This window comes from Brachyistius frenatus, unplaced genomic scaffold, assembly GCF_029030835.1.
Source record: "Brachyistius frenatus isolate BFR_SWC_R1_liver_20210118 unplaced genomic scaffold, ASM2903083v1 Contig_5, whole genome shotgun sequence".
NCBI classification, from domain to species: domain Eukaryota; kingdom Metazoa; phylum Chordata; class Actinopteri; family Embiotocidae; genus Brachyistius; species Brachyistius frenatus.
Window position 1 is genome coordinate 64334 of NW_027210604.1, and position 13765 is coordinate 78098.

General features: G+C 43.4%; 1 protein-coding gene across 2 annotated transcripts in view; it reads right to left on the reverse strand.

The window, feature by feature from the left end:
• Nucleotides 1-13765, reverse strand: part of tmem132e (transmembrane protein 132E) — a 323618-nt gene that overhangs the window by 29311 nt on the left and 280542 nt on the right. For both annotated transcript variants that reach the window (XM_069716079.1, XM_069716071.1), the window contains exons 5-6: nucleotides 8145-8288; nucleotides 126-331 (exon numbers count right to left, since the gene is read on the reverse strand). In XM_069716079.1, the coding sequence (XP_069572180.1) occupies nucleotides 126-331; nucleotides 8145-8288 (350 nt within the window). The remainder of the gene's footprint in view (nucleotides 1-125; nucleotides 332-8144; nucleotides 8289-13765) is intronic.

Sequence of the window (13765 nt, forward strand, 5' to 3'; positions counted from 1 at the left end):
TGTTTCAGGGTTGTTGGCTAAAGTCGCTCCTTCTTATTAGTTTTCTGGAGGTCTGTCTAAAAATGATCCCTCATTCACTTCGGGAGTGTAACGGGGGTGATTTGTGTGTGCGGTCGAAGCCTCACCTTCGGTCGGGCAGGATGGGAACCCTCCAGCCTTTGATGAAGCTGAGATTGTCGTCGGAGAGCTCCACCTGCAGGGGAAGCTTGGGAACCCAGACGGTCAGCTCCAACGGCGCGCTCAGGTGCTCGTAGCTGAAGATGACCCTGGCGTTCATGGAGCCCCGCGTCTCCTTCCCGTTGACAAACACGTAGTCGCAATTCATGGACACCTAGGACAGATCACGGTCAGAAGTCAGAGACCATCTATATGGTAATGGTCACATCGGTGGCAGAGGGATCTAAGTGATGTGTGATGATGTACGGCGCAGACGCAGCTGTCAGCGCCGCCATTCGCACCGGGAGCCGTTCAAGGTCGACACTTTCAGCGGAGCGAACGTACAAAGCAGCGGTCGGGTCTCTCGGCCGTCTTGATGTTAAAGTTCAGGGCACATACTTTGCCGACGCGTTCGTTTCGTCCTGAAAGTTTGTTTCATCCCAAATTCAGGTTAACCAAGAAAACTGGATTGTATTGTTCATATAGTCGCGATGAAAAGAGAAGACGGAGCCCGTTTCTGCTCAATTTCTTTTAATCGTGCTTTTTCATGGCCGTGCAAAATCCCTTTTATTTGTTTTTTTTCCCGATCTTCCTGCAGTCTGAAGTCACGCGAGTTAATTACCGCACATTATCCGTTATGTAAGTAACTTCCGGACGCCCCGCCGTGAAATACCTCCCTACTTGACCTTTGTTTGACGTCGGCCGCGTGCGTGAACTTTTCACGCCTCGGAGAGACAAAACGTGACACCGACACAGTTTTTCCTCTGGTGGACAGACAGCGGTACTACACGCTTTGCCGTGATACCGGGCTGAGCTGCGAAGCACCACAAAAATCCGTGGACCTTATTTCTATCGCAGAGGAAACCTAAGTCAAACCAAATTTATCGCCCTTGACTGACAGGACCGGGAATCCAAGAGAAACCGATGTTTATTGAAGAGTCTGCAAGGCTGTATTTTCCCGCTGTGCGCCGCCGAGGCTCCAGAATTAGCCCCATTTTCATTCCTTCACAGCGCGGCATCAGCTGATTTGAACAACCCTTAATCAAAAACATGAAAAGGCTCGGTAAAAAAAAAAAAAAAAAAAAAAAATCAGCTGCTGTGTTTGGTCAGAGTAAGAAAAAACAAAACAAAAACAGCAACAGACTGGAGCGTTGATGACACAGCGCTGTGAACAACAGCTGTAAACAAAACGCTTTCTGGCCGCGGGCTCGTCTCAGCTCTCATTTGCATCTTTCATGCAGTCAAGTTAGAGCTTCTAAGTGAACCCAGTGTTTGTTAAGCATGTTAAGTGCAAATTAGGCATTCGAGCCACGTCTCCACGCCGCCCCCTCCCTCGGCCGCGCTCATCATAATGATCTATGAACGATTATACGGACACGCGACACGCCAAGAAAAAGCTTTTAGGCAAACACGTAAGTCACACGATAGGAGCGCCGACAGCTACGTGACATTTCACATGAACTTCACTTCACAACGTCGGTGCCACATAAACAACCATATTTCACCATTTCACGTGACATTTTGTGTAATGCGATATCGCGTGTGACACCGGGTGCGAATTCTGTTTCTAATTTGAAGCCTTTTGGCGAATGCCATTTTTAACACAAAACCATTCTTTAGGCTTTTCCATCCCAGTCCAAAAAAAGAGCCCCCAAAAAAATGATCTCCAGCTCCCCATTTGAATTATCATAAATACTTGTCCCCTTCTAACACTAAATTATTAACTGCAATGGATCTGGAGGGCTTTTTGCTTTTGGGCTCCCGTTGGAAGATTTATCTAGTGTTGGGAGGTAGCTGGCATTGTAATCAGAGGATCTAATCTCCCGCAAATGGAGGTCGGGCTGGCCAGTCTTCTCAGGGCTGGGGATTCATCATAACTGGGAGGAGGTCCGGGTAATATAATTCCCCCACATGCAGACAGGCTGGATGGGGGGGGGGGAGGACCTGGTACGATGACAGTCTTTTCCCCCTCTGGTTCAGTTAATGCAACTTTTGTGAGGGTCTGACCTCACGGCCGGCCGCAGAGTCCCAGCTTTTGTGCGTTATTGCTCCGCGTGAGTCTGATCCGCGGAAACCGAGTCACGAAACGGGAAAGAGGAAAAAAACAACAACAACAACAAAAAAAAACCACAGAGGAGCTCGACGCCGTGACCCCGGCCCACCCACGATTAATCACTGACCGGCCCGGCTGTATGTAGAGTTGAGAACATCTGCCTGACGTGTACTCCCGAAAGCAAACGCACGCACACACGCACACACACACACACACACACACACACACACACACACACACAGAGAGAGAGAGAGATGTGGAAACATGGCCCTCGCGCCGCAGTGCCACTTCACCTCCTGCAGCTATTGCTGCTGATAAACTTGGCCGGCTGATTGCAAGTCAAAAGCTGTTAGCAGCTCCGGGTGCCGGCGGCCCCGCGGGGGGTCGCCGAGGAGGGCTTTCACACGCCGAGCCGCCGCATGCCGTCACGTCCGCTGCTAATGCGCCGTGGCATCTTCCGCGCCGCCCCGACGATCCGTGTTTGGCGCGGCCGGCTCGCGGGACGCGGGGACGAGCGTCCCCGACCGGGTTAATAAAGGTGAAGACACCCGAGGGCCTTTCGCACATTTATTCCGTAACATTAACCGGATTCATTTCCCAAACGGCTCCAGCGGCGGCGGCGGCGTCTGTCCGTCAAGCGAGCGGCGCTTTAATGCCGTTTTTATTATGATGTGACTATTCACACAGTGTCGCTAATGTTTCTCTTTTCTCTCCATCCTACATTGATAGCAGTTAAAAGGCGTTTGCTCACGTAATCCCGTAACAGAACTCGGGCCATCATTTTATTCCGTGTCGAGCAGTCGGACTGCCGGCGCAGATTTACTGCCATTACATCATCGCCTCATTACATACACATGACCCTCGGGCAATTTAGTGCTGAACCGGAGCGGTCGAAAATCTAAATGAATTGCAGCGTGAGCTGCCGTATCTTGTCTGAAAACACATTTCCCATGATGCAACATTTTTTTTGTCAGGAGACCCTGCCGAACTTTGACTGTATATAAAAAGCGTGGGAAGCTCCCGGGTCTGAAAAATGACGGCCGGTCACCGCGGGTGGAGAGACGCGGCATGTATCTGCCTTTTATTCGACAGCAGGGAGGGTTGCCATGGTCACATGCATATGCTGATGATGTACAAGGGACCCGGAGCAGAAAAAAAAAGATCTATGCAGAAATCAACAAAACCAAGATACATGCAGGATTCAGAATATATATATATATATATATATATATTTCATGTTGGAATTGAAATTGGGAAAAGTTATGAAAGTTTAAAGTGCACAGCGGGATGTCGGAGGGAGGGGGGAGGGAGGGGGAGGAGGGGGGGATTTCTTTCTGTAGCTTCTCCCTGTGTTGCATCTGAAGGTTGATGCCATACGCTCCTGTGCTCTGATCTCTTTTAGGTTCATCAAACAGACAACAGGAAGACAAGTGATTTTTCTTTCCCACGTTTCAATGTCAAAGGAGCTCGGGAGTAAATTGGCGCGGCTGAAAAACGTGAGCCGGCCTGATGAACCTCAATCCTCCCACATTTCTGTTCTCAAATCTGAAAATCGTTCACTAAATCAATCGCCAGGAAATTCGGCCATTTAGGGACAACGTACGTATCGAACGCGCGCTGAATGAAAGCTGACAGATGGGTAAGCATTACTGGGATTGTGTCTCGTGGCTGTTATGATGTTTTATTTTTTACTTTATGTGATGAATGCGCGCCGGCTTTGGCAGAGCAGTGCAAGCAACGAGTTCATTTAGCTCTGTTAGCTAAATGATCCAGCCCTCATTAGCCCGTTGTTGGTGGGATTAATGATACCGAGCGTGAAAATGATCTGTTGTTCTGGAAAGCCTGGACTTTTTAGGAGCGTTTTGTTTGGATGCAGTTCAAAAAATATTTATTTAAAAAAAACAACCTTTTCATTTACTGCAAAACAATAAATAAATGTGATCAATATACACAAGATTTCCCCCTAAAATATATCTATAAAAACTTAGTCATCCAGTTCATTTATTTTATCTGCAGAGATTTGTAATTTTTGCCTGAGGTGAACTGAATTAGGTTCTAGTGGTAGGGATGTGCGTTATTGTATCATACGAGGACAAAAAATTCATTACTTTGCGTGAAACTTCTTAATCTTAATCTTAATTTCACGGAATATTTGAAGGCAAACTGTTTCGTTCATACGGCATATCTCAAAATCTCTTCAACTAAGGCTGAAAACCTCGGCAAATAATCCAGAAGTGTGCGGACACGTCCACGTTGCACCCTCGCTGAATTATTGGATCACACCTCACCTCTACTATTGCCTCCGCTCTTCTGTCTTAAGGGTTTCCTCCGATGTTGTGAGGTCTCGACTTTACTGTTAAGTGCCCCGAGATGACTCGTGCTGTGATTCGAGAGCTGTAAAAATAAAATAAACGAACAGAATTTCCAGCCGAGGTCGGGAACCCGGCTGCGGGCTTTTGATCCCGATGAGCCGTGAGAGCGCCGGTGGAGGCCGGCGTCGCGGCCGGCGCTCAGAGCTCTGCGCGGGGTCGGACGTTTCTTTCCCCGCGTCAAACTGGGACAACCGTGTCTTTATGCGCCCCGACTTTTTGCACATGGAAGGACTGTCACGCAAACAAATAAGGCCAATCATTTTTATGATTAGCCTTAACGGGCGCCGAGAGGCTTCGCTCAAAACAAGAGAAACATCGAAGGAGCTGCAGGAATGTTTGAGCGCACAATTTAAACAGCGGCTCTCCCTCGATGTTACTACTTTACTTTCTTCTCCCTTAAATGCTAAATTTGGACTTGCAGTAAAGGGTAAATGTGTCACTGAATATGGAAGTGAGGCGCGCGCACACATACACAAGCGCGCAGTATTGCCTTATCTGCTATAGGCTCTTGATGCACACTGCAGCTTAGTTATTTCCAAAAGAAGAAAGAACTAAAGAAATAAAAAGTGCTAGTTAAGAAAAAATGACAGCCTCTCACCTATTTTTACTCTCAAAGTTGGAAGAATAAAAAGAAAAAAGAGCAACAGCCTTCAGGCTGGCAAATATCCAAATGAGTAAAAAAAAAGCACCAAAAAAAGAAGAAGAAAGCTTTGTTCAGAAGAAGAAGAAGAAGTGTTGGAAATAATTTGAGTTGAAATGCTGTTTGAGTTGCAGTCTGGAGTCACGCAGCTCGCAGGAGATGTGACGAGTTATTGGAAAGCTTTGTGTTGACAGCTCGTCAATGACACTCAGAAAACACAACAAACTAAAACAAGATAATCTGATTGGAATAGATAGGCATTCCTCTGGTCATGACGGTAATGCAGGTTGGTATAAAAGCAAGAACAGAGAAATGGGGTGTTGGATCTTTATCAGGCTCGCTGCGAATCTTTTATTTCGGCATTTCGAGGAGGTCGTTTAATCGAACTGTCGTGACTCGTGTATTTCCCGGACTCGGAGGGCTCATTTTAAATTAACCTCGAAATGTTCAATGGCAGGATTGCTGAAGCAAGCCCACTCGATATCACGAGGCCCAGCGCCTTGTCTTTAATGGATAATGAAAAATGATAAATGACGTGCTGAGGCCGACCGTCCCGCTGCAACACCTGCTCGTTTCTATTGACAGCACAACTGGAAGCCCCGCCCACCTTCTGGAAACAAGTCCACACTGGAAACTCATTAATCTCAACTCTGCGATGAGATTAATTCATAATTCAATTTGTCCTCCCTCGAGCATCCAAAGTTATTAATTGGGAGCGATTTGTGTACAACATAACAGGGACAGTGAGACGTAACACGAGGGTTCGTACGGTATATCAGGGTGGAAATATATTGGACAGATATTGGTCTCTTAAAAGGAACTGATACCGGCCAATCACGGGCGATATGATAAAAAAGTCGGTGTCCGATTCGGCTTCATGGCCTCAAGTCTGTAAAATCTGCAATCAAACCGGCCTCACTTGACCTTCAGGAGCTGCTAAAGGATTTCATTAGTCTGACTTCATATCATAGTTTTACTATTCGATGGACAAAAGACTTTTCATTTTATTATTTTTTTTTGGGGGGGGGAGACTGAATGGATTCCTGAAACAGAAGAAATTGATGTGGTCAAATTTAAAGAGGTCAATAATAAACCCAAGAAAAGTTCAAGTTGATATGCTGTCGTCTCCTCCTCTCTGAGTCTCCTCCAAGCTGTTACTGTATCCCAGCAGTCGCACAGCTTTTTAAACAAGAAGGAGCCGGAGTCAGAGGAATGTGATGAAGTAGAAAGCGGTTTCAGAGAAACGCTGTTATCGCTTGTCAGATTCTCGTGATAAATCCGTCGTTATCCGGAGAGCCGGGTTAAAAACACCATGCAGGTGTTCTGAGGCGGAGACGGTGTTTCTGAAAACGTCTCGCCACTGGCAGAATTTATTTGTTCCAGAAAAATACGCGCCTTCGCAGTGTTTGAAGCGAAGTCCTGGTAATTATAAAGTTGGTGTGAGGCTTCAGAAACAATGCCCAATCAACGCTCCCTTTCATCCTGTTGCCACGGCTGTCTTCCCGTCCAACATCCACTGAATGCCGGATAAATGATGTGGTAGTTTGGAAGTTCGAGATAGATCTTTGAGAAGAACACAAACAAAGAGCTCAAAAGTGGAACTAAACGACACAATTCACACTTTTCATTACGCGTTTTTTTTGTTTTGTTCATCAGGAGTTTCTTTACACGCGTCATCGTTTATATTACGTTTTATGTTTGCGGTTGATTACATTCTCTTTATGCCATAAGACGAGACTGATCTACTGCCGTGTCCTCGGCGGCTGCTTTATTGTCTGCACCGCACCGTGTCAGTGCAGAACAAGTTAAGCTCCGCCCTTAGTGAGACACGCAGAGATCAGAGGACACAAACGCAGCAGAGACTCTCACACCGAGCTGGAAACAAACGGCCGCTCATAAATGAGGTAAATAACGCGTGAATAGGATATTTCCGGCTGGTCAGCGACAGCGGGGCGGAGCTATAAAGCTTTTTTTTATTTTTAAGGAAGGAAAAGAAGACATGCATGTCAACTCTAGATGAAGGGAAGTGATGTGATGCATTAGCTTGTTCGTCGATTCGGCTGGTTTGGGTGGAGCTCAGCTGTGTGAGTGAATGTAACTGAACGCGAGTAGCTCTCGGACACTTTAGTTTCGTCAAAGTAGCTCTAAGAGGAAAAAAAAAAAAAAAGGTCGGGGACCCCTTTTGTGAGGTCGACTTTCAGAGATTCCTGTGTGAGAAAAGGTTACTGTTAATAAACGTTGCTGCGGCGTTTCCACCGCTGCATATGTGAAACTAATAACACACATTATTCAGCATTTACCTCCGCGTCTCCCCTTCCACCCTCACTTTCATTATGATCAACAATGCAAGACGACACGGCGACACTTCACTGTGCTGCCTATACAATTATGCAATCTGCCTATAGTGTGATCTATTACGGCTGTAATTGACTGGAGAAAAATAATAACGGCGTAATCACAGCCACTAATGCGCTCTGCAAGTTGTTGTGATCCCTGTCGAATTTATTTAATCAACAAACGAGACTTAATCGTGCACTCTCAGCTTGGATTCCTCGCGAGCCTGATTGTTCTGCATCCTGGGACGTCGGGCGTTGTATGTATTTTTTTCTCGCAGTCGTCACGGCGAAGTGAACAAGGAGAGACGGAGAGGTTCGGCACTTCGGCTCCTTCAGCTAAAGTAGAAGTCTGTGGAGTTTTTATTTTGTATTTTTTTTACTGTTCTTATGCAACCGTATTGATGCATATGGAGAATCTTATCGATATCAACTGATTTTTTTTTTATGAGTCAAAAGGCAAGAATGTAATGAAGGGCACATATGATTGTTGTGTCTGTGGTGCTGTGAACGAGTGAAAGGGATTACGTCTTCTAAATGGACATCTTCCTCCCAGATGCAGAGGTGGAGGAGATCAGGTTTGGCTGTACCTTCACGATGTCCTCATTCGAGGACTTGCACTGCACGAAGGCGGAGACGTCGGTGACGGCCCCGTTCATCTCGATGGAGACCATTTTGACGGGAATGGCCACCGTGCGTCCGGTCAGAATGGCCGTGTTGATGATCTCCGTGTCCTACGGAGGAGAGAACAGGAGACACGTTACACAGCTGGAAGAGTGATTTATTTATTTATTTTTTGCTCCTTGATATTTCATCAGCCTTTTACTGATGTCCAAATTTAAAGCCATTACCGCCGGGGGCTCCTGTGCCCACCAGGTGAGACTCTCAGCGGCGGACCGCAACTCATTACTGTACAATGAAACGTCTTTCATTGGATTTCATCAACTGACATTTTCATTTTAAGTGCGCTTTTTTTTTTTTCTTTCCAGTGAGCAACTGGAAGTAACTGAAATGGGGCTAAAGAGGACAGAAAAGTAATAACCTTAACTTTAATCACATGGGAAACTCTTTCTGTTTTTTTCTTTGTTTTTAATGTGGACTTACCTAAAGTGTAAATTTCAGGTTGAAAAATGGGAAGACATTTACTGCACTCATGCGCAGGCTGTGATGGCTCTAACCTTTATACATCGGCAAGGATGTTTCACTTATGGTCAATAATAACTCTTGGAAATGCGAGAGGAAGAATTGCTGCCATGGTGATATTTAAGAGCAAACTGTTAGCTAAATGTTAATATTTAGACACTTGACCAAAAAAAAAAAATGATGCTTAAAAGTGGATCTCATCAATGATGCACCCTTTTTTTTTTTTTTTTGTCTATTCAATAAAAATATATTATCATTTTAGCTGTAATCAACAGTAATGAGAGGAAGAAACTATGAAGAGAAATGCATGGAGAACTTTTTATTCATAAATCTGTCTATAATAGTCGAACTGTCAGTCAACAGCTTGGGGTTTGGTATTTTATTGGTTCATAAACAATTGGTGTATGAAGATTATGTTAAATAAAGAAGACTACTTAAAAAACAAAAGCCTTTAATTTGTGCTTTCTTTAATTGATACGCCTACGCTTACATATGCTCACCAATTATTTTAAAAGCCGATAAATCCCGCAGGTTGTACACAGCGATAAAAAAATAATCCTTGAATTATGATAATCTTGCCAACGTCGTCATCTCATCTGCATTTCACTTTTGATTGTGCTGGAATGAAAACAGCTAATTAAAATACAAACAAGTTCAAATCAGTTCACTATTTCTATTTTTTTTTTCCCAAGTCATGTGAAGCTTCAAGAGGAGAACATATTTTCCCATTCATGGTGCGTGAGAGGCCCACGAGAGAGACGGAAATTATGTCAGCTTCCCCAAAATCAAGAATAATATATTTAAATTTCTGCCCAACACTCATCTTACAGGCTTAATGAGGGCGCCGAGCGTGATGAGTGTCACTGTCTGTTTTTTAAGGGGTTTCTTCTCAACTGCAACACTCGGAATTGTTTATTAATCGAGGGAATATTACACACAGACTGAGTCTCATCTCGGCACCTGTTCTCTGTAGTTTAATACATGCAACAAACGTAAAGTAAATTGGACACGTCCATCAAATTTTCCACAGATTGTGACAGGTTCGACTGGTGCTCGTCATCTCATTGCACCCTCTTCTTCTGCAGACATTTAATGGCACCCAACTGCAGTGGATGGAAATGTGCTTTAATTAGCATTTTTTTCTTTTACAGATTTAAAGTTTAAAATTTGTGCTTGGCTTTGACAGAAAGTCGGCTAGTGGCCTCCTGGTGGGTTCTTAAGCAATAATACACAAGATGATGTGCTTTAATGTCATTAATTGGTACGATTGTACAATGAGTTATCCAACTAAATAAAATATGTAATCAAAATGTTTTCATATTGTGGCAATTCGCTCCTAAAATATTAAACTTTTTCATAGTGCGATCTGTTTTCATGGCAACACACGGGGTGGGACTAATAAGTGGAAAACATTTCGTCATGTCACTCGACTTTTAAGTAACGTATGCACTCCAGCGAGTACACCGACCCTTAGCAACGACCCTAGCAACAGAGACGATTTCTAGTCGGTTTTAATGCTTTCGAGAGATGGTGGGATTTCCCAAAACTGAATAAATACGGCACATACAAATACAAAACTGCTTCGCCAGCTCAATCTTGTTGTAACTGAGATAAAAAAAAAAAAAAAAAAAAAAAGGAATCCGTGGACGCACGTGTTTTTAAGATAGTAGCGCCAACAAGCTAACACTTCTCCAGAGCTTTGTAAAAATCCAAAAGTGAAAATTCCGTTTAAAAAAAGTTTCCGTTTCAGCAAATTCAACTCCGCTTTTAGAAACTCATTTCATCGTACCATTAACATGAGCATTTTCTACTGGAAACGCAGTTCTAGGTGGCATTGGGGACTAAGAAGATCCTGCAAGCTCGACTATAAAGAGCTCAGACTCCTTAACAGTTTGGTGCCTCGATGACGTGAAGTTTGCGGGTATATATAGCACTATCACCTCCTTACCAGCGAGCGCTTCCATCAAGGTTCCCACCTGAATCATTTATGGAAGCCGAAAATAAAAGGAGAACTCGTATAGAACCTTGAGGAACTCCATTAAGTTCTGTAGGAACGCTGGAGCCGTAGGACATTATAACTTTAACACGCCGGGTTCTATCTGAAAGAGGATTTATAACTAATGCTTGACAAGTTCAGCTTCTTCTGCTATATCCTACACCGACAAGTTTTAAAAATAGGACCTGAAGATGTGGATTAATATGAAACATATTGAGAGGCAGTGACGATAAGCGTCTGAATTGTCAGGGCCGGAAGGTGTTTTCATGTCTAGTTTTGACAAGGCTTTAAAATACTTCCATCAAGACAGACATAATTAGCTCCATCTGCACAACAATTCCTCACAATCAGAGAGCAACAGCTCATAACATGTTAATTAAGTCGAGCCAGCTGACACTTTATGCATATACGTCATATGTTATGAAACATAAATGAAATCTGTATCATAACTTTAGAGCTATTTTAACTTGCCAGTCCAACCAGAGCATCATGAGGTCTTTGTTTCTGCATAATAATCTACATTCAGTGAATTCTTTTAAAAAATGGTCTAAAACATTTGCTTTAAATTGTTTTCTTGTATAAGTAGCAGATTCATTTATTTGAACTGAACACCATAATGAAGCCAATTTCAATCTTAGTCTTGAGTTAAAATGCCAGACAGGAAAAAAAAAAAAAAGCAGCTTTGTTTTTTTCCGTTTTATAAAAATGTGGCCGATTCACGGGGAGGCGAAGCGCAGCGGAACCTGTGCGGATAATCGAATGGACTCTGGGGCGAAATCCTGAATGAAAGACATCGTCCCTGAGCTCTCCGTGCTGTTCTTGCATCTGGTAAGTATTACACGACATGAGACACTTTACAATTAAATGTGCGCTTCACTTTTGGGAGCGCTAATTATGCTTACCTGAATTCAGCTCGGAACAACAACACAAAAAACAAAACAACAGAACTCCAGTTACTGCACACAGCTATCATTTTGCGTAATTACTATGTTCTGCAGGAAGCAGCAAAAAAACTTATCAGAGTCGCTGTCTTGTGGTAATGCAGAAATGCTGTATTTCAGGTATCAAACCGAACTAAACCGGTGACGCATAATTTGTTACCACCTCAATGCTAAAACACCTGATTGTAATTTGAATGCTGCCTGTGCACAACGTGAGCCGGGCTCTCAACTACCTGCACAATATTTTTCATTTTTCATTTTCATGGTGATTTTATTGAACAAAAGCCAACACGATTTGCAACTGGAGCACGATGATTACTTCAACATTCAAACCGGAGTCCTGTTGCTAGAATATGTTATCCCTTTTAATCAGCTATGAGTTGATAACCAACCATTTATTTGGAAAATTGGTAACACTTCACTAGAATGAATTATTGAGAATTCATGCTTGACTTCATGCAGAAAAGCTAATCCATGCATTTGTGATTGTAATTCCTTGTTGTCAGGATGTCCAAGTGACTCATTAAAAAGCCCGCAGTTGATCTAAAATGCCTCAGCGAGAGTAAACTGACAGGATTTAACAAGAGAGATCACATTTCTCCTGTTTTAGCTTCTCTTTGTCGGCTTTCTGTAAAATCAAGAGTAGAATTTTAAATTCTCCTGCTGACTTTTACAAAGCTCTTCATGAGTAGGCACCACCTTATCTCAGAGATCCTATAGATTTATATCATCCTCACAGAGCACTTGGCTCTCAGAGATCTGGCACGCTTGTGTTTCCCAGAGTTTCTAAAAGTAGAAACTTAAAATTTAAAATGCTTCTTATTTAGTTTCCTTGCTGTGTGATGTTTTGTGTATTGAGACTATGCTGCATGGTGATTTTACACTTAAAAGAAATCTGAATTGAACTGAGTAAATGAATGCATGAATTCATGATCATTCACGGACCTTTGCCCAAAAGTGTTCCCATCAAATATTTGAATCTTTCAATCAGTTAAGATTACAGTTTAATCAACAATTTATTTAAAAACAAATTCTATATTTAATTGTTTTGAGAGGCAAAATTGACAAAATGATCAGATTTGTCTGCTTTTATTTTGTTGAAGATGAGCGTGCGAGCGTGAATCCCAAATCATTTCCTTTAAGCCTAAACCGTGATAACTGATTAGAGATAGCAGTTTGCTGCTGTGGAGCTGAGTTGCCGTTGTTTGACGAGCACTGAGGCGAAGTTACCATCAACCACCTGCTTCTGAATAATGTAAACAAAAAACAACAACAACAAAAAAACTTTTTCACCAGATGTGTATTTTTTTTTTGTGGAACACACATTAGATGTACGTTGGAAAATAATGCGTGACTTTAACCTCTGAGGGCTTCTGCAACATAAAACATCATTTTTTATTTAACATCTGGTAGCTGCTGTGGCATAGAGCAGCTAATGGAACCGAAGAATCTGGCATCATCCTTCCTTCCCTTTCCTTTCCTTTCCTTTCCTTTTTTTTTTTTTTTCTCTCCTTGTCTGTTCAACTCACCTCAAAGTAATACGAACGTCCTGTGAACGAAGGCTCCGACGGTTCGGGGTTAATCGTGGCCTAAACTGTGTAATAAGCCCCGGGGTTGATTTAACCTTATTATGCTGGAATTGTTTCTTCTTCCACGTTGTAAATTCACCAGTCATTTCAGCCCCCCCCCTCTTCCCCCTTCCCCCTCCTCCCCCACCCCCTATCCTCCCCTTATCTGCAGCAGGTCAACTGTAGTTTGCAAAAACAATCTGTGATCCTCCAACCATAAAAAGCCTCTTCCTCCTCCTCTTCCTCCTCCTCTTCTTCCTCTTCGCCGTTGCTTTATCAGCCGTTCCTGCTTCCTTTTTCTCTTTGTTCCCGAGTCAAAAAGTTACAGAGGGGGTCCGGGTCCAGACATTCATCTTTGTTGCCTTGTAACAGAAAAATGCATCATGTTCGTCCTCCTCCTCGCACCTCTCTATATCAGCACTTTCACAATGTGCTGATCTGTTGTACGAGCTGTCGGTGGGCAGCTGAACATCTCTGCTTTCACACGCAACCGCCGCTAAACTTAAATTAATTACAGGAGGAGAAGTTTTCGCTGCACGCTGCGATTCTTTTTTTTCTTCTCC